At 37.8% G+C, this 18,795-nt stretch overlaps 1 protein-coding gene across 6 annotated transcripts in view; it reads left to right on the forward strand.

Moving 5' to 3' along the window:
* LOC129697135 (pumilio homolog 2-like) overlaps positions 1–18,795 on the forward strand; it is a 98,745-nt gene that overhangs the window by 37,514 nt on the left and 42,436 nt on the right. For 2 of the 6 annotated variants that reach the window (XM_055635382.1, XM_055635386.1), the window contains exons 6-9: positions 3,827–3,993; positions 9,067–9,346; positions 16,501–16,594; positions 17,821–17,943. In XM_055635382.1, the coding sequence (XP_055491357.1) occupies positions 3,827–3,993; positions 9,067–9,346; positions 16,501–16,594; positions 17,821–17,943 (664 nt within the window). Of the gene's footprint in view, positions 1–3,826; positions 3,994–9,066; positions 9,347–16,500; positions 16,595–17,817; positions 17,944–18,795 lie in introns of all 6 variants that reach the window. The other 4 variants (XM_055635381.1, XM_055635383.1, XM_055635385.1 and 1 more) reach the window with 3 other exon arrangements.

The following is an 18,795-nucleotide window of genomic DNA, read 5'->3' on the forward strand; positions in this document are numbered from 1 at the left end:
CCTAATCCTGCACCTATTTTCTATGTTTCTAAATTATTGAAGTATGCAGTGTAAATTGTTTTCTTTGTCATAAGCAACAGAACCATGTCCAAGTCTGTGGGGATTACTAATGAAATCTCAGTAATTTAATTTGATTCATTGGTTAGAAATTAACTCCTTGTGCACGAGAAATGTTGAGCTCCACATTCCTCCTCGTGGGCATATTATCTTTCGCTTTTTTGGTTTTTTGAATAGTTTTCTCCTGCCCCTTCAGCATCTCCCATGTTGGTCTCCTGGCATTGATGTCTCTTTACCGGCAGTAGATCCTAAGAGCACTGACGTCTGATCTAGCCAATCTGGTAACACATAAAGGTGCCACTCCAAGCTTTTTCCAATTCTCGTAATGTACTGCCACTGACTTAATTACTGATTATACAATTTGCTTGTCCATGTATCTGTTCATTTCCTATTTGGCTGTAATATCAAGCACCAACCATACAAACTGCCTCTGATGCTGTGGTCACATTGTCTCGTCCATCTTCTTGCAACATCTCCATTTAAGTATTGTCCTCTTCAATGTCTTTTCTACTCACCATCAACTGCCCAGGTCTTTCCAAGTCATTTACAGTATTACCTTGCCTCTTCCTAATCTGTTTTAAGGTGTATTCTTTGTTAGTTGCAAATTGATAGTCTTCAGTGGCCTAGTTAATTAATAGTTTATCTTGCCTGTATCAAAACTTCAGCCACATGTGGTTGTGTTTTGGTCATCTATGCTTGTATTGGTTTTGTTAGCTGCGATTATTATGAAAGCTGAAACAAAACAGGAGGAAAAGACACCATTCTCTTTAATTCGTCTTCTCATTGGAAGTCAAGCTTTCAACTGGTTGCATTTTGTTCCTATAATTCCAACTCCTCCCTCGGCTTAACTGCCTCCCTTCCTTATATGCAGCAGCCCTTAAGCTGCTTTGTCCAAGTACTTCTCATTTGCCCCAATATTTCATTGTTCACCGGTATTGAACATTGACACAATTTCTGGGTGGGACTTTAGATATATTATGGTTTATGGCATGATAGAAATTTAGGGCTGTGTTATGCATCTTGGATAAGATTCATGGTACTTTAAGAGATGAACAGGTCTTCCCAGACATAATGTACACATGTGGCAAACAGTTTATAACAGAAAGATTAGGTAGTTAGATATTTTTTTATTGGAAAATAAGATATTCTGAGAGATAGGAAGGAAATGTATAATTCAAGACTAAAACATTTGGAATGTGAGATATGACATAGTGGCACCGCTGTAGAGTTACTGCCTTACAGCGCTTGCAGCGCCAGAGATCTGGGTTCAATCCTGACTACAGGTTCTGTCTGTACGTTCTCCCTGTGACTGCATGGGCTTCCTCCAAGATCTTTGGTTTCCTCTCACACTCCAAAGGTTTGTAGGTTAATTGGCTTGGTATAAATATAAAATTGTCCCTAGAGTGTATAGGATAGTTGTTAATTTGCAGGGATCGTTAGTCGATGCGGACTTGGTGGGCTGAAGGGCCTGTTTCTGTGCTGTAAACTAAACTAAACTAAACTATACAGTGAATGAGTGTTGCTCAGCAATGTATTTTATATGTAGTGGCATAAATTAATTTAACCTATTTTATATTTCCTTACACCATGGAAGGAGGCCCTTTGGCCCACCGAGCCTATGAGATCTCACATTAGCTTCACTGTAACATTCTTTCATATTTTTAAGGGATTTTTGTATATATCATTAAAAAAGTGCACTTATTGAGAAATTTTGAGAAAACTTTCCTCTATTTTCAATGTACAGAAGAAAATACTAAACTTTACAGGTTTGTTTTGGAACTTTTCAAACGAGTCTTAAAATATAAGATGGAACAGTGGAAAAATGTAACAGTAAAGATAGTTCATTGTTCTTTGTTGAGTTCCTTTAGGGGGCCGGTATAAATGTAAACCTGGTAGTATTGCAGTATAATTAACTAATTCTCAGTGTGGAGGTAGAGTGTGGCTATCAAATATAAGGTGAATATTTATTTTAAGAAAGAATTGGCTAACTTACAGTGGGTACTTGTGGTGCACAAATGAAACAACAAACAAACAGCATAGAATGATCAATTATTTGCAGCAATGGTTAAACCAAATGCTGTTTAATTTTGTGGCAAGAATCTGGTGACAATCCACTTGGTATTAAGAAACATTGTATGCTTTGATCTAATCCTCTCCATTTTCCCTTGGTCTTTTCATTTTAGTGCAAATACCTTTCATTAGTCATTTGCTATTCAATTCAATGAAAGTAATTTATTAATTTACTCTAGAGGGCAGTATTCCTGAAAGAGTAATTCATAAATTAAAATTATTCAAGTAATTTCAGCCATTCAGGTGCACCATTCTGGCATATTTCATCGTTTTTTTTAGTGTATCCAGACATTATCCATTCCTCCACTTGGAAATCCACTTTAATGTTGATTATCTGATATTAGCCTGATGTTGCACATTAGTTTGACCTCTATCTGCTTTGTAAGTTCCTATAATTTAAATTGAGGTGATATTTGACATACAATTTTATTACCTTTGGGTTTCCTGCTTTTAAACAATTACTGGAAATGTAGGTATGTGCTTCCAAATATCAAAGTATACCAGTGATTCGATGTAATGGTCTCCTTGTCATCATTTTCCTCGTACTTTAAACTGCTTGTATCTGGCTGATGACTGCTCCTACTTATTGCAGCTTGGGAATAATGGTTATTGCAGTTGGCTGCTGATCAGGGAGCAGATCTTTGACTATGTCCCTGTGTTGCTGTGTAGTGACACTTGCTGGAAATGCCTGTAAGATTTGTAGGTGCAAAATAATTCAAAATCAGCCCATTGCCATTGAATGAAGACATCCACAGTCCAGATCACTCATGGAAAATTAGCATCTATCTAAAGTGAAATGCATGAACCTTTGGGGCATGATTTTTGCCAAAGCCAAACACTCTAAATATAAAGTTAATATACTTTGAGTAAAGCATAATAATGATTGATATTAGAAATTAAAGAAAAAACAGTTAACGTATCCTACCACACTGGCTCTTTCTACTTCTTTCTAAGTGTGCACGATTTTGTTTCTACTAACTGTAAAATCACTGCAATTTATCTCAATTTCTTTGTAGATTGTTATATAAAGAAATATGCCATGATTGAATGGCAGAGTAGACTTGATGGGGCCGAATGTCCCAATTCTGTTCCTATAACTTATGAACTTGTGAAAGAAATGTTGAGCATAAACTAAATATACAAAGTACCAAACTGAGCTACAAAACAATGCAATGATAAGTTCAAAATCATGAGTTTAGGGACAAGACGAAACATTAAACAAATGAATCTTATCTATAAGGTAAAACATTTATAAGGTGAAACATTTTTGAAGATGATTGATGAAAGAAAATGAAGCTCTAATTGGAGTATATTTTATGGAGAGAAAATAGAGCTAGCCTTAACTTCTTTCATATCCTATACAGATTTCCTGGAAAGATTGCTGGATTATGATTTGGTGCCAGAGCAAATTTTAAACAAAGATCATTGAAGTCAATCTTAGCAGCCTTGCCACTATTCAGCTGAGATCTGTTGGATTGAGATAGACTGGAGATTGAACCAGGGGCTTACCTTGTCTTTATGACATTTAATATTTTGGAGGAAATACAACTTTTACCTTGAAAGGCTTATAAATGTCCTCCAGGGCATTTTAAATATTTGGCAAGGTTCTGCATGAAAATATCCTGATGTAAACTAATGATGAGGACACTGAACAGTTTGCCTCTGTAGTATACCTGCCTTAGTGGATTTGTTTCATTAGGGTGCTGGAGACCCAGAGCCTGATGAGAATGACAAGGCTGATCAGAAAGGGAAATCATCACCATTCGAGGAAGATAAAAATAGAGATCTGAAACAAGGAGATGATATTTCCAAAGCTAATGGGCTAGTTTTGCAGAATGGAATAGATACAGACTGCAAAGACTTCAAGTAAGTGTCTAATTTTGGTATTCAAAAATTCTGTAAAGGTTTTTAAGCTGTCAAATTTATTTTCTTAAAGTGTTGCATATAGTAAAGTGATCAGATAGTCTGGTTCCAAGTCTTTTAGCAATGCAGGTTTGAGCAGACCAGGCATATGTATTGTATAAGGATGAATTGAAATTCCTTGTTTCCAAATGTAAGCAACAGGGCAAAATATAAATTCTTGTTGCTCCCTTAAGTTTTATCTACTTTTGGCATTGCCATGCGCTATCCTATATAGGCATATTCAAGAACTGGCAAAATAAATAGAAAACTTGTGTCACAATAATCATTCAGTGTACTAACAGTTGCCTTAACAATATATACTGTTGTCGGCTAATACCAATTTTTAGAAACACTTTATAATCACAATTTTATGCTAGATAATTTTGGAAGATGAATGGTTACATTTTTTTTGCAAACTTGTATCATGCCTTGATTTTAATTTGGATAGAGAAATGGCTTGCATTGTTTAAGGTTTACTTGAAGCCACATTTTTTTCATTCTTTACAGTGCAATTTTTACATTCTTAAATCATAATGTGGCAGTCATATTTGGTGTATTTGCTCATTTAAGTTTTCTTTCATAATTTTTATTACCCCGGGGCATTCTGTTCCATTCACTACATGTACCCGTAGATAAGTACTTCCTGCAATTGTTCAGCCATCAGGATTTTGAAAGTTTTGTTGGGAGAAAAGTTCCATGTGTTTTGCTGCCTTTCCTGTGATTAGAAATATCCAAATTTCCAATAGACTTAGAGGGGTGGGTGGGGCGGTCAAAAACGCAGCAAGCAATTTTTTTGAAAGTTTGAATTGAACAATTTAAGGATAGAAGTAGCTGGGCTCAATTGTTGTTATAGTTCACCTGGAAAAGAGAACTTCCTGATCATTAATATGTTAAGATCAAAAATATGGAAGAAGCCATCATATAGACTTTTCAGATTGTTTGGAGCTGTATTTGATGTTGGAAGAAAGATTTTGCAGATAGGCTTAATCCATTTACTTTTGAGTTAAGAGGACCATGTATGAGGTCAGTACTATGACTTAAGTGAGATAATACTTGTTCAATGGTAAGTCCTTGATACCAAGAATTAGGGAAAATATTCATCCAGTGTATTGGCAGCAATCTGTTTTGAGATAATTCTAAATGTTGCTGCCTGGCTTTTAATTTTAAAATAAACAGTTGTTAGCTGATTAAAATGTATTTGATACTTATGAAAGTAGTTAACTTAATGTAATTATATTTGTATAAAGACTTCTCACGATATGAATATGAAATTGCTTCTGTTGTTGCCACTTTAACTGGAAGAAAAGTTTAAGCAGTGCAAGTGACCTTATGCAGAAGTGCATTGAATTTGCTCACAATGATCATGTGCTAATGTCCAGTTATTCTTCTCTTACCCAAATAATTGAAAAATAGAATTTGTGCTTCAGTGACATTAATGTCAGTTCACAGTTCATCGTAGAAGGCAAATCAACTATTAGGTCTGCAGTCTCGTATGGTAAATAGAAGTAATATCAGCAGTGGTTAGCTGACAGTTGCAACTAGCGCAGTTTTCTAACAGGTGGGAAAGTCTTGTGAACCATGAAGGACTTTAATACTTTTAGGGAGCTCTATCACTCATAGGCAACTTTCACTCTTCGGCAGCTCATAGGCATTCCTAATGTCTTGATGTCACTTCTAAGTTAAAAACGTACTATTTTGAACTGATGGTTTGTTTTAATATGAGTGAAACCCATTTTTGGGCACAAATGAAAGAAGCTGATGAAGAGTTGTATCTCTCAATGAATAACAGTTCAACCACGCTTATCAAGGACGATTTTCGATTCTGAGAAAATATTCTGCAGAATAGGATATGGCCTATGTTCCATTGGGGGAAAAAAAAATCTATAATTTGGAAGTCATTTTGCTTTGATAATGATGTGCAGTTTTGGAGGGCATGTATGTAAGACATGACCCGGTATGTTTTTAAAAGGAGAACACACATTGTCAGATTTTATTAAAGGCCATTTTTATACATTTTGGTTCCACCATGTAGAAATTACAGCTGTCTATACATAGTCCGCCCCCCCCCCCCCCCCCCCCCCATTTCAGGGCACCATAATGTTTGGGACATGGCTGCTCAGGTGCGTTTGGTTGCCTCCTTAATGCAGGTGCAAGAGTGCTCTCAGCACCTAGTGGTCCTCCAGTCTTTCCATCACATTTGGAAACCTTTGTTGCTGTTTATCAACATGAGGACCAAAGGTGTGCCAATGAAAGTCAAAAAAGTCATTATGAGACTGAGAAACAATAACAAAACTGTTAGTGACCTCAGCCAAACCATAGGCTTACCAAAATCAGCTGTTTGGAACATCATTAAGAAGAAAGAGACCACTGGTGAGCTTGCTAATTGCAAAGAGTCTGGCAGGTCAAGGAAGACCTCCACAGCTGATGACAGAAGAATTCTCTCCATAATAAAGAAAAATCCCCAAACACTTGTCCGACAGATCAGAAACACTCTTCAGGAGTCAGGTGTGGATTTGTCAATGACCACTGTCCGCGGAAGACTTCATGAACAGAAATACAGAGGCCACATTGCAAGTTGCAAATCACTGGTTAGCCGCAAAAATGGGATGGCCAGGTTACAGTTTGCCAAGAAGTACTTAAAAGAGCAACCGCAGTCCTGGAAAAAGTTTGTGGACAAATTAACTTATATCCGAGTGATGACAAGAGTAAAGTATGGAGGAGTGAAGGAACTGCCCAAAATCCAAAGCATACCACCGCATCTGTGAAACACAATAGGTGCAGGAGTAGGCCATTTGGTCCTTCGAGCCTGCACCACCATTCAATGTGATCATGGCTGATCATCCCCAATCAGTACCCCGTTCCTGCCTTCTCCCCATATCCCCTGACTCTGCTATCTTTATGAGCCCCATCTAGCTCTCTCTTGAAAGTATCCAGAGAACCGGCCTCCACCGCCCTCTGAGGCAGTGAATTCCACAGACTCGCAACTCTCTGTGTGAAAAAGTGTTTCCTCATCTCCGTTCTGAATGGCTTACCCCTTATTCTTAAACTGTGGCTCCTGGTTCTGGACTCCCCCAACATCAGGAACATGTTTCCTGCCTCTAGTGTGTCCAAACCCTTAATAATTTAATATGTTTTAATAAGATACCCTCTCATCCTTCTAAATTCCCGAGTATACAAGCCCAGCCCAGTCCATTCTCTCAGCATATGACTGCCCTGCCATCCTGGGAATTAACCTTGTAAACCTATGCTGCACGCCCTCAATAGCAAGAATGTCCATCCTCAAATTAGGGCACCTAAAATGCACACAATACTACAGGTGTGCTCTCACTAGGGCCCTGTACAACTGCAGAAGGACCTCTTTGCTCCTATACTCAACCCCTCTTGTTATGAAGGCCAACATGCCATTTGCTTTCTTCACTGCCTGCTGTACCTGTATGCTTACTTTCATTGACTGGTGAACAAGGACCCCCAGATCAACACCCCCAGAACACGGTGGTGGGGGTGTTGTGGCCTGGGCATGTATGGCTGCTGAAGGTACTGGCTCACTTATCTTCATTGATAATACAACTGCGGACGGTAGCAGCATAATTAATTCTGAAGTGTTTAGGCAAGGCAAGGCAAGTTTATATAGCACCTTTCAACAACAAGGTAATTCAAAGTGCTTTACATAAAACATTAAAAGCATTGGAAAGAAACGCATATAAAATGACATTTAGATGTAAAACGATTATTAGATTATTCAGATAAAATAATTACAAAATTAAAAGCAATCAAATAAAATATTTAAAATAGAATAAAACCAGGAATAGAAGTTACAGTGCAGTATAGGTAATTAATAAATTGTATTGTTTACTGAAAGGCAGCGGCAAACAGAAAAGTCTTCAGTTTAGATTTAAAAGAGCTGAGAGTTGCAGCAGACCTGCAGTTTTCTGGGAGTTTGTTCCAGATATGAGGTGCATGAAAACTAAATGCTGCCTCTCCATGTTTAGTTCTGACTCTGGGGACACAGAGTTTAGACACATCCTATCTGCTCAATTTCAACCAAATGCCTCAAAACGCATTGGCTGGCGGTTCATTCTACAGCAAGACAATGCCAAACATACTCCTAAAGCAGCGAAGGAGTTTATCAAAGTTACAAAATGGTAAATTCATGAGTGGCCAAGCCAATCACCTGATCTGAATCCAATTGAGCATTCCTTTTATATGCTGCAGAGAAAACTGAAGGGGACTAGCCCCCACAACTAGCATAAGCTAAAGATGGCTGCAATACGGACCTGGCAGAGCATCACCAGAGAAGGCACCCAGCACTGGTGATGTCCATAAATCGCAGACTTCAAGCAGTTATTTAATGCAAAGGATATGCACCTAAATACTAAACATGACTACTTTCATTGACATGACATTATTGTGTCAAATATTATAGTGCCCTGAAATGGGGGGACTATGTATAAACAAAGCTGTTATTTCTACATGGTGAACAAAATGTGTAAAAATGGCCTTTAATAAAATCAGACAATATGCACTTTAACATAGTGATTTTTTTTGTTTTTCTATTACAAATCTCAAATTGTGGAGTACAGAGGAAAATAAATAAATGATGGGTCTTTGTCCCAAACATGGAGGGCACTGTACGATACCTTTTTGGCAATAATTGTGTATTTTATATTTAGTTAATGAATCCTACGATAAACAGGTTATCATTCGAGTATTAAGAACCACAGTGTTTATTAACCTGTTTAGTGTGTCAATTAATTTGGTATTGAAAATAAGTTATTTTCGCTAAGCACATCATTATGTTACCAATTTGGATTTATCCAATTAATTTGAAATGTACGGAAATCTCTTTAATATATGTCCAATATCCATTTGTATTTGTAATGTTAATTAAGGATTGTTTTAATAATTACACGATGAGAAGCCCCTCTTTTTTTAAGCTAGCTTCTTAATGATTCAAAATCAATTGCCTTTTTTAAAGAGTATGTATGTTGCATTTAACAGAAAACTATAAACCCATATTTGTATCTTTATGCTGCACAGCCGTACTCTTGGAAGCCATCAAGCGCCTCCCACGGAAATGGCTGAACGCCTGGGTCCAAACCAGAACACTTCAGAAGGTTTAGGCCAATTGTCCAATGCTACAGCAAATAAACCACCTGGAGAAGAGTTTCATAATTCTGACACTCAAAATTTAGACAGCATTGAGGCCACAGTTGGCTTAGATCATTTGCAGTTTGACTATTCAAGCAATCAAGTATCCATGGACTCTTCAGCAGCAGCAGCAGCTGTGGGTCTTTTTGACTACAGCTCCCAGCATCAGGTTAGTCCTGCTGAGTGATTTGGTGTTTGTTTCTCCCTTGAGATAAAGCATCATATACAGAGTTGAGTACATTTGAAATAGAAAAGTATATCAGAATGCTCTAAGACCCAAATCATTTGCAAAAACTTGCTCAGATTCAGTGCCAGATTAACTACAGTAAAGCCTAGACCAGAACATGATTTTACAGATTTTCACCTTATTGGAATTGGGGCATCTCTTTGCCAATGCTCAAAAAATGAGAATAAAACATTCATTTAGTTTGAATGTAAAATCAACCATAACCAATGCCAATTTTTCAAGAGCCGATTGGAATTATAAACGTTTTCATAATTTAAATTTGTTCACTCCACAGGCAAATACCCTTAATTCTTAGTTGTGCTTGAAGGTGTTTAGTTAATCATATGGTCACATGTAATAGGAGCAGAATTAGGCCATTCAACCCATCAAGTCTACTCTGCCATTAAATCATGGCTGATCTATCGCTCCATTCTAACCCCATTCTCCTGCTTTCTCCCCATAATCCCTGACACCCATACTAATCAAAAATTTCACAGATTCACCACCCTCTGACTAAAGAAGTTCCTCATCGCCTCCTTCCTAAAGGAACGTCTTCTCATTCTTAGGCTATGGCCTCTAGTCCTAGACTCTCCCACTAGTGGAAACATTCTTTCCACATCCACTCTATCCAAACCTTTCACTATTTGTTGCATTTCAATGAGGTCCCTCCCTCATTCTTCTAAATTCCAGCGAGTACAGACCCAGTACCATCAAACACTCATCATAAGTTAACCCACTAATTTCTGGGATCATTCTTATGAAACTCCTCTGGACCCTCTCCAGGTCCACCACATCCTTCCTCAGATATGGTGCCCAAAATCGCTCACAATACGCCAAATGCGGCCTGACCAGTGCCTTATAGAGCCTCAGCATTACACCACTGTTTTTGTATTCAAGCCCTCTTGAAATAAATGCTAGCAGAGGGTTTAACCATTTTTGCAATCCACAATCTACAATCCAAGAAAACTTGACCAATACCACTGCAGGATTTTGCCAGTGTCAATTTTCAAAACTTTTCCTGCCATGGAGATGTGATTTGACGTAGTTCAAAAGCTTATAAGAAAATTATCATTTATGTTCGTTAGCATGGTTTGTTGTTCAGCTGTATTTTCACATTTTATTACTTTAAGGTTTTTTTTTAGAATTTATCTTTCAGAATTTGGTGCTTTAATTTTTCCATGCTCTATTTATGCAATATTTAAATCTTGGTTGATCTGTGAAATATATGGAAATTGGCATAAGAAGTAACAACAAACAAGGACTTCTAATGCAAAGCTAAGTGCATTGAGATTCAGCAAAGAAGTTTTGATTTGTTCCTACTGATTAAAACTGCCTGAAATGTTGAATTTTATAGCAATGGTTCTCAAGATCTTTACATAGTGCCTGAAGTTAAGGTTCAAGACAGTCGTAAGAATGTTTGCAAAATGTCCTGGATGTAGCACATAGTCAGTTTCTATTTAATAGAGTTAAAATTATTTTTTACAAGCTAATAGCTTGAAGTAGAACATTAGAGGAAAATTTCAGGAAAAGTATTCCATCAGATGAATCTGTTCTGACCGGAAGGGTATGGCGTGCGGCTGAAACCGCTGTTCAAACCAGTTATGGATAAAGGACTTGTTCAAAATGTTTACGATTTAGCCACCGTTTTATGTTTTCTTCACAGTCATCTTGCATTGCTGATTTCGAAATTTGCTTAATACATATAAGTTAAGGCTGTGTTATCATAGAAAGTGAAAGAAACTATTTTGAATATCACTTGGAGCTTTAAACAAGCATTATTAGTTGAGCTAAACAAATCCAGCATGTACCTGCAATATTCAATGTATTAAAGGTAGTGGAATTTAGGTACAATGTTAAGTAAGTACTATACTCTTTCTACAGTTGAGAAGAGATTTACTGGAATAGCATCCTGTAATGCAGAAATGAAAGAGGCTAGGGTTTTTCTCTTAAAAACAATGAAAGTTAAGATTGTAAGCAACAGGGCAAAATATAAACTCATTGCTCCCCTTAAAGTTCCATCTGAAGCTGTTGTTTTATCGACTGGAATTGTAGAATTTTAGCCTATATCTAGGCATAATCTATAACTAGCAAAATAAACAGAAAACTCGTATAATAATTGTTTAGTGTACTAACAGCTCCCATAACAATCCTTATTATATACAGTTGTCCGCTAATACCAATTTTCAGAACACTATTTTCAGATCACAATTTTCAGATCACAATTTTATGCTAGATAATTGTGAAAGATAGAAGGTTTCAGGATTTTTGCTCAACGTGCATCATGCCTTGATTTTAATTTGGACAGAAATGGCTTGCATTGTTTAAAGTTTACTTGAAGCCACATTTTTTCCCATTCTCTACAGTTTTGATATTCATAAATCATAATGTGGCATCGTCATGTTTGGTGTTTTTGCTCATTTTAATTTTCTTTCGCATTTTTTGCTATGCCAGGGCATTCATTCAATTCAGGTTATTAAAAATTGCAATTTGTGGTTTTCATCAAAGTGAACAAATGGAATTGTTTCATGCAGAAAGATAGGTAATCAGAGGGAAAAAAGTTATTGTATTTGTCAAAAGAACCAGACAGCGTGGTGCTTTCATAAATCAAGTCATTGTAACGCAAAACAGTAGATACATGCTTGAAAAGGGGAAATAGTTACTGGGTCAATATGCATTGGACTAATTGGAGAACTCTTTCAAAGAATCATCACTTTTACAATGGATCATACAACCTTTTGTGCAATTGATTCTGTGAATTACAAGGCAGGAAAACTTACACAAATTCTCCTGTCAGCATTTCAGTTGCTTAATTTACTGAATTCACAAGCTATTTATTTGCTTTGCAACTTTCATTTATTTATGATATTCATTTAGTGCATTCCTTTCAAGTGTCCAACTTCACACATGGTCTTCGCATTATTACGTTGCCTCGTCTTTGTATTTGTTATTATGAGCTCACACTTTGCAAAGCTCCCAGAGTGTTCATTGATTTCAGATTGTCTCAGTAACTGTCGCATTGGAAGAATTGGGATCACAAATATTAATCAGCGACTAATTTCATTTCTACATAAACTGAGTATGTAGGAAATTTGGAAATGACCCATTTGGCATGGGTAACGTCAGTATCGGTGAACAGTTTTGTGCTCATTCCCTTCAGAATATGATGGAAATAGCATAAAATAATAACCTTTCTTTCTTGGATGGATGAAATACTTTATTGTCACATGTGACAAGGCACAGTGAAATTCTTTGCTTTGCCGAGGCCCCACTGCCGCGAGGCCGCACCGACCTCTCCACAACGCTGCCAGGTCCTCTCCTGAGGTCTCTGTGGTGCCGACCGTAGCCCAAGTCGAGTGATCTGTCGTCCGCTCTGCCGACCCGGGCTCCGACCCACGAGGCCTGGGCATCTCTGCGGCCATCCAGGCATTGAGACCGCGGTGCCTTAATAAAGGCCTCTGGCCGCATTCCCAGTCCGCAGCTGCAGCCCGGCGGGGCATTTATGCACTGGGCATTTTTGTTTTTCCTAGTAACCTTTTGCACTTTTTCGGTTTATTTTCCTTCCGCATTGTCTGATGTATATCCAGTGTCTAATTATCTGAAACAGTTAATGCAGAAACTACAGTTATGAAGTTTTACAATAAAGATGTTCGTTCTGGGTTAATTTTGTGTCAAAGTGGTGAGGACTGTATCAGAATTGGTTTGGCAGTCAGAAATGTCAGATTGGGAAGCTGACAAAAATAACACTAATTTGATAAAGTTTTATCAAGAAGATTGAATCTATGCAAATTTTAAAAAGAAAACCAATTTCTCACAGTGATTCAATGATTTTTATTACGAGATCTGTCACGGCAATGATGGGTTAGCGGTCAGAATTTGCAAAATGGATACCAATAGTAATTGCAAAGAAGAAAGATAACAAGAATGGCTTACTGAGAAAAAGGTGGATCGAGGAGATTTTATACAACTAAACATGATGCACTTTGGAACTTCCATATTTGAATTTGTTATTGGATAGCATTCATTATTTGAAATCAGTTGATAACTGAGATGAAATATGTAGATATAATTTACATATTGATTCTGTCTTCAACTACATTACATCTGAAGTAGCTTCTGACTTCAATTTTATCTTTTTCTCATTCCAAAATGTATGTGTATGTAATATATTTATTTCATGTTCAAACAATTTAAAACAGAAACAAATATTATTTCAAAGCATTTATTTGTTTCAGATAATCTATGTCAGATCATGGTTATAACTTCACAGAGAGTATCACTAAATTGTGAAATTACACTTACAGTATTTTTGGATGACTTTACGAATTGATTTTGTTAATTTTAACATTGTGAACCATTGTGATAATTACCCAAAAACTCATGACTAGAGCCAGGATTTTCCCTTAAATGCCATAATTGCCTTTTCATGCCTTTTTTGACGATTTCACCAGGATAATGCCTTTTTCACAATCGAGTGCCTAAATCAGCCTTTTTTTGCAGTTTTGCTAAAAGGTCGTGCTATTTTCTCTAGTTGTACTGTGATTACAATGATGTTTTCTATGTTAACATGTTAATATTAATGTTATTATTAACGTGTTAACATAGTATAACTTACAAGAAAACTTCCGCCACCGGGGCGAAACGGGGGGCACAACCGTCAGTCATTCATTCGTTCGTGCTGCTGCACGCTGGTTCAATCTTCTCCAAGATCTATTTAAGAAAGAACTGCAGATGCTGGAAAAATTGAAGGGAGACAAAAAATGCTGGAGAAACTCAGCGAGTGGGCAGCATCTATGGAGAGTAGGAATAGGCGATGTTTCGGTTCAAGACCCTTCTTCAGACTGATATGGGGGGGGGGGGGGGGGAGGAGAGAAAGGAAGAGGTGGAGACAGTAGGACTAGAAGGAGAGTTGGGAAGGGGGAGGGGGGAGAAGACAAGGGCTATCTAAAATTAGAGAAGTCAATGTTGATATCGCTGGGGTGGAGACTACCCAAGCTTGTCTCCTCACTTATTTACTGCTGGCTCCTGTCACAAATCTGAGTTTTCGAGTGATCTGTGCAAGGCATTCATTGATGCTGGAATTCCACTGTGGAAATACACAGAGGAACATATACCAAGCGAGTCATCATTACGAAAAAATTATGTTGACAGCAACTTCAACATTGTTGTACTGAAAATTAGAGATGAAATTGCATGTGACAAAATATGGATCTCAATAAACGAGCCAACCGATGCTGTGGGGAGATATGTTGCCAATGTGGTCATCGGTACACTGGAGGCAGGTCAACCATCAAAGGAGTATTTGTTGACATCGGAAGTATTGGAGAAGTCAAACTTCAACTATTGCTCAGTTGTTTACATCTTCACTTGTCTGTAAGGTATAAAACACGAGAATGTTCTTCTGTTTGTGACTTAAAAGTTTTATTCCCCAAAATGTTGCATTTGACATGCTTAGCTCAATGACTTCATAGAATTGCCAAGCACATACGTAGCTTGTATCCAAATGTCGATCGCCTAGTTTCCAATGTCAAGAAAATCTTCCTCAAAGCACCGTCACGTGTGCAGTTATTCAAGGAAATGGCGCACGAGATTCCGCTACGTCCTCAGCCCGTTTTGACTAGGTGGGGTACATGGCTCTCTGCTGTACTCTACTATGCTGCAAGTTTTGAAAAGATAAAATACATTGTCAACTGTTTTGAAGAAGAAGAATCTGCTGCAGTCAGGATTGTCAGTGAAATCATGTAGGAAAAGTCCCTCCACCGTGATCTTGTGTTTATTACTTCCAATTTTGCAAACTTCCCTTGAGAAACATGGCAAAAATTAGTGAATAACTTGCAGGTTTTCTACAAAGTAACTGTCGATATTCGTAAAGCTGGCGATGTAGGTAAAGAAATACAAGGAAAATGTGTGAGAGAGGGATTTTAGCTAACAAAGATCTTGAAGAAATACAAAACCTAGCTAAAGTTCTCGAAGGTAGTTGTAATGCACAATATATCAACATGAATATAGAGTCTGTAGCTTCTTTTGGGTTTGCACCAGTGACCTTAGCTGAGGTAGAAAGAGGTTTTTCACAACTGAAGCATATTCTGTCTGGCAAACGGCATGGTTTAACACGTGATAATATGAATAAAATGCTAGTAATTATGTGCAACCAGGCAACTGTGGTCATTTAATGTAGTATACCTTTATATTATCATTTTAAACCATATTTTTGGTGCCTTTTTTGGTCAATAACTGCCTTTTCATGCCTTTTTTGTAATTTTATTATGCCGTTTTGCCTGCCTATTTCAGTGTTTTTTTAGTGCCTAAACATCCTGGCTCTACTCATGACACTTAATTGAGTTCGGTAGGACTTGCGATAATGAGTCTACGGAATATCAGGATGATGCGTGGTATCGAGCATTTCAAGTATGCGGAGAGACTAAATGGGCGGGGGCGGAACAGATGATATTGAGGGAGACTGATTGAGGTATACAAAATTGAGGGACACAGATTAGATAACTGCCGTGAATTTGCTGTGCAAAGCAGAGGTGTGTAAAACCAGAGACCGGTTTAAGATCAGGAGTAGAAGATTTACAGGGGATTTGAGAGAGGACGTTTTCACTCGGGTAATAGTTGGAGAACCCGTTTTTGGAGTATGATTGAGAAAGCATTTGAACCCAGTAATATTTTTAAGATGTGTTCATTCCAGTTATGTTGTGAAACTAAAATAATGAACGTTTGTTAACATTATTACTTAAAATTGCAAAATACTATCACACAATGAGTGGTTTCTGACAATCATCTATAGTCACTTACTAACAGCAGACATACTGGAAGCAGGCTAATAAATTTCTCCAACTCGCAACAAGTCAGGTTGCATTCAAATTGAGCTTTTGCCCACAATTTGTGACTAAATTATTCTGTTATAGTTAATTATCTTGAATGCTGTTTTACAAGATACTTGTAGGAGTGTATTAGAATGGTGATCAAAATATTTATTTTCTTTTGTCATTCTTCCTTCTCTGCTGTTATGTGTAATTCTTGAAGAAACTGTAAGGTAAAATATATGAGTGCTTTGCTGTGGTGCTCCACATTCATTTTGTAATTGTGCATTGCAGCTCTTCCAACGACAAAATGCACTGACAGTACAGCAGCTGACTGCAGCCCAACAGCAGCAGTATGCCCTGGCAGCAAGCCAGCAGCCACATATAGGTAAGGAGCAAGTATAAGATATCTAATCAATATATGATTGGGTAAAGTAAAATGAAAGGTTAAATACTTTAACCTTGGTGAAAGCAAGTCTGGGTGAAAAATAAGTCCCTTTTGATTATCTTCCTGGCTCCCTCCCATTCCGAAACCGACCTTTCTGTCCTGGGCCTCCTCCATGGCCAGAGTGAGGACCACCGTAAATTGATTGAGTGGCACCTCATATTTCGCTTGGGCAGTTTACACCCCAGCAGTATGAACATTCACTTCTCTAATTTCAGGTGGTCCCTGCTTTCTCCTCCCCTTTTCTGCTCTCCCTCAGCCCACTGTCTCTGCCTCTTCCTTTCTTCTTCCCCCACCTTCACATCAGTCTGAAGAACGGTCTCGACCCGAAACGTTGCCCATTTCTATCGCTCCCTAGATGCTGCCTCACCCGCTGAGTTTCTCCAGCATTTTTGTCTACCTTGTTCATATTGATCGTTTAGAATGTCAAATAATGTTTATTAGAAGACTGAACCCATAGAGCGAGGAGAAAACTGGAACGTTATGACTTAGACCAAGACGAATGAAGGAAGGTTTATGTGAAGCACAGACACTACCATAAACTATTATGGACAGACTTTGACCATCTCTACACTCTGTTGGGGTGGGGGGGTGTAGAATATGCAGCGTGATATCAGCAGTAGAAATTGTGGAAGCAAGAATGCTTAACTACTTTGGTATGGAATCTCACTTGCCGCTTGATTTCTTACCTGAGAATAAAATGAATTAGGCACATCTTAGTAGGCATGTCCAATAACATTCTCATTCTCACACCTATGTGGTTACAAAGGATTATTTGAACATCTTGTATATGTAACCTCAAGTGCTGGAACTAATGTTTGAAATAATTGGGTGGAATGGCAGCAGGACGCAGCGCATTTTTAAATGATTGTTCAATGGACTATGAAGCCCTTCCCAGAAATTCTGCAATTGGCAGTCCCACTGCGTTAACCTCCCTCACATACTGTTTAATATCTACACAACCTTATCAGCACTGGTGTTGCAACTCGTGTTATTGTTGCGCGTGCTATAGGTAAATCAGACATACCGCTGAGAGGAGTTATTTAGATTTTTTGTTGGGGGGAGGAGAGTGTTTGTCAGCAGGGATGAAGGGTGAACATGTTCAAAAATGTGTTTTGTGAATTGTTTTGAATAGAGTGAGTAATTAATATTTTTGTCTTAAAAAGCAGGTGTATTTTCAGCAGGTCTTGCTCCAGCTGCCTTTATGCCAAACCCATACATAATCAGCGCAGCTCCGCCAGGCACTGATCCATATACTGCAGCAGGACTGGCTGCAGCAGCTACGTTAGCAGGTGATCAACCAGATTACATTAAATATTAAAGGACTAAATAAGATTATATAGGTCTCTCTTGATGGCTTTTGAAGAAGTAAAAGGCAGCCATTTGATTCAGTGCACTTCCATATAGCTCATGATTTGCATTTGAACTAACTGCTTTGAGCCACATTGACAGTGTGGATGCATAGCCTGGGCTTTGGTGAGGAAAATGTGCTAAATATTTCCAGTTCCAATCACTTACCATTGAGGCGAGACTGCATGGAGAGGTTGGGACATGCGTGGGTAAACAGCATGGCTTAATATGAGGCAACGGTGATATGCTATGCATTCTGTTTTGAATACAAAATGGATTATTGATGATATGAATAAGAATGGATGTAGGCCATTATATACCTCACATCTGCTCTGCAATTCAGTCTTGTACATTTAAGTTGCAACTATTAAGTATTGGGGTGAATCCTGGTCTATCTTGGGGTGAATCCTGGTCTATCCCATTTTATTTGGAATTGCTATTTTGTTCCCCCACACTCATTATTTCCAGATCTGAATGCAAAGGACTGTCATAAATTATATGTCTCCAATGATAATATTATAAGGATTTTTAAATGTCACAAAATGAGCTAAAACATTTATTTTTTTTTTTTTAATTAGCCTTTATTTGATACAAGCTAATTAAGAGTTGGATTGAAGCAAAATAGTTTTAATGGATCGTTCCTTCTTTACTTTGTTTTTTTCTGCTGTAGAATCCATGTTAAAATTGGCGATTTTTAAAATTTGTGCCAGATCTAACTGAGACTAATGCAAGGGAGTCCCAGCAATCATCATGCTCTAGAGGGTTCTTTGTGGAGTCCGGAGGTGGAACTAACT

The sequence above is a fragment of the Leucoraja erinacea genome, chromosome 5, assembly GCF_028641065.1.
Source record: "Leucoraja erinacea ecotype New England chromosome 5, Leri_hhj_1, whole genome shotgun sequence".
In the NCBI taxonomy this organism is placed as follows: Eukaryota; Metazoa; Chordata; class Chondrichthyes; order Rajiformes; family Rajidae; genus Leucoraja; species Leucoraja erinaceus.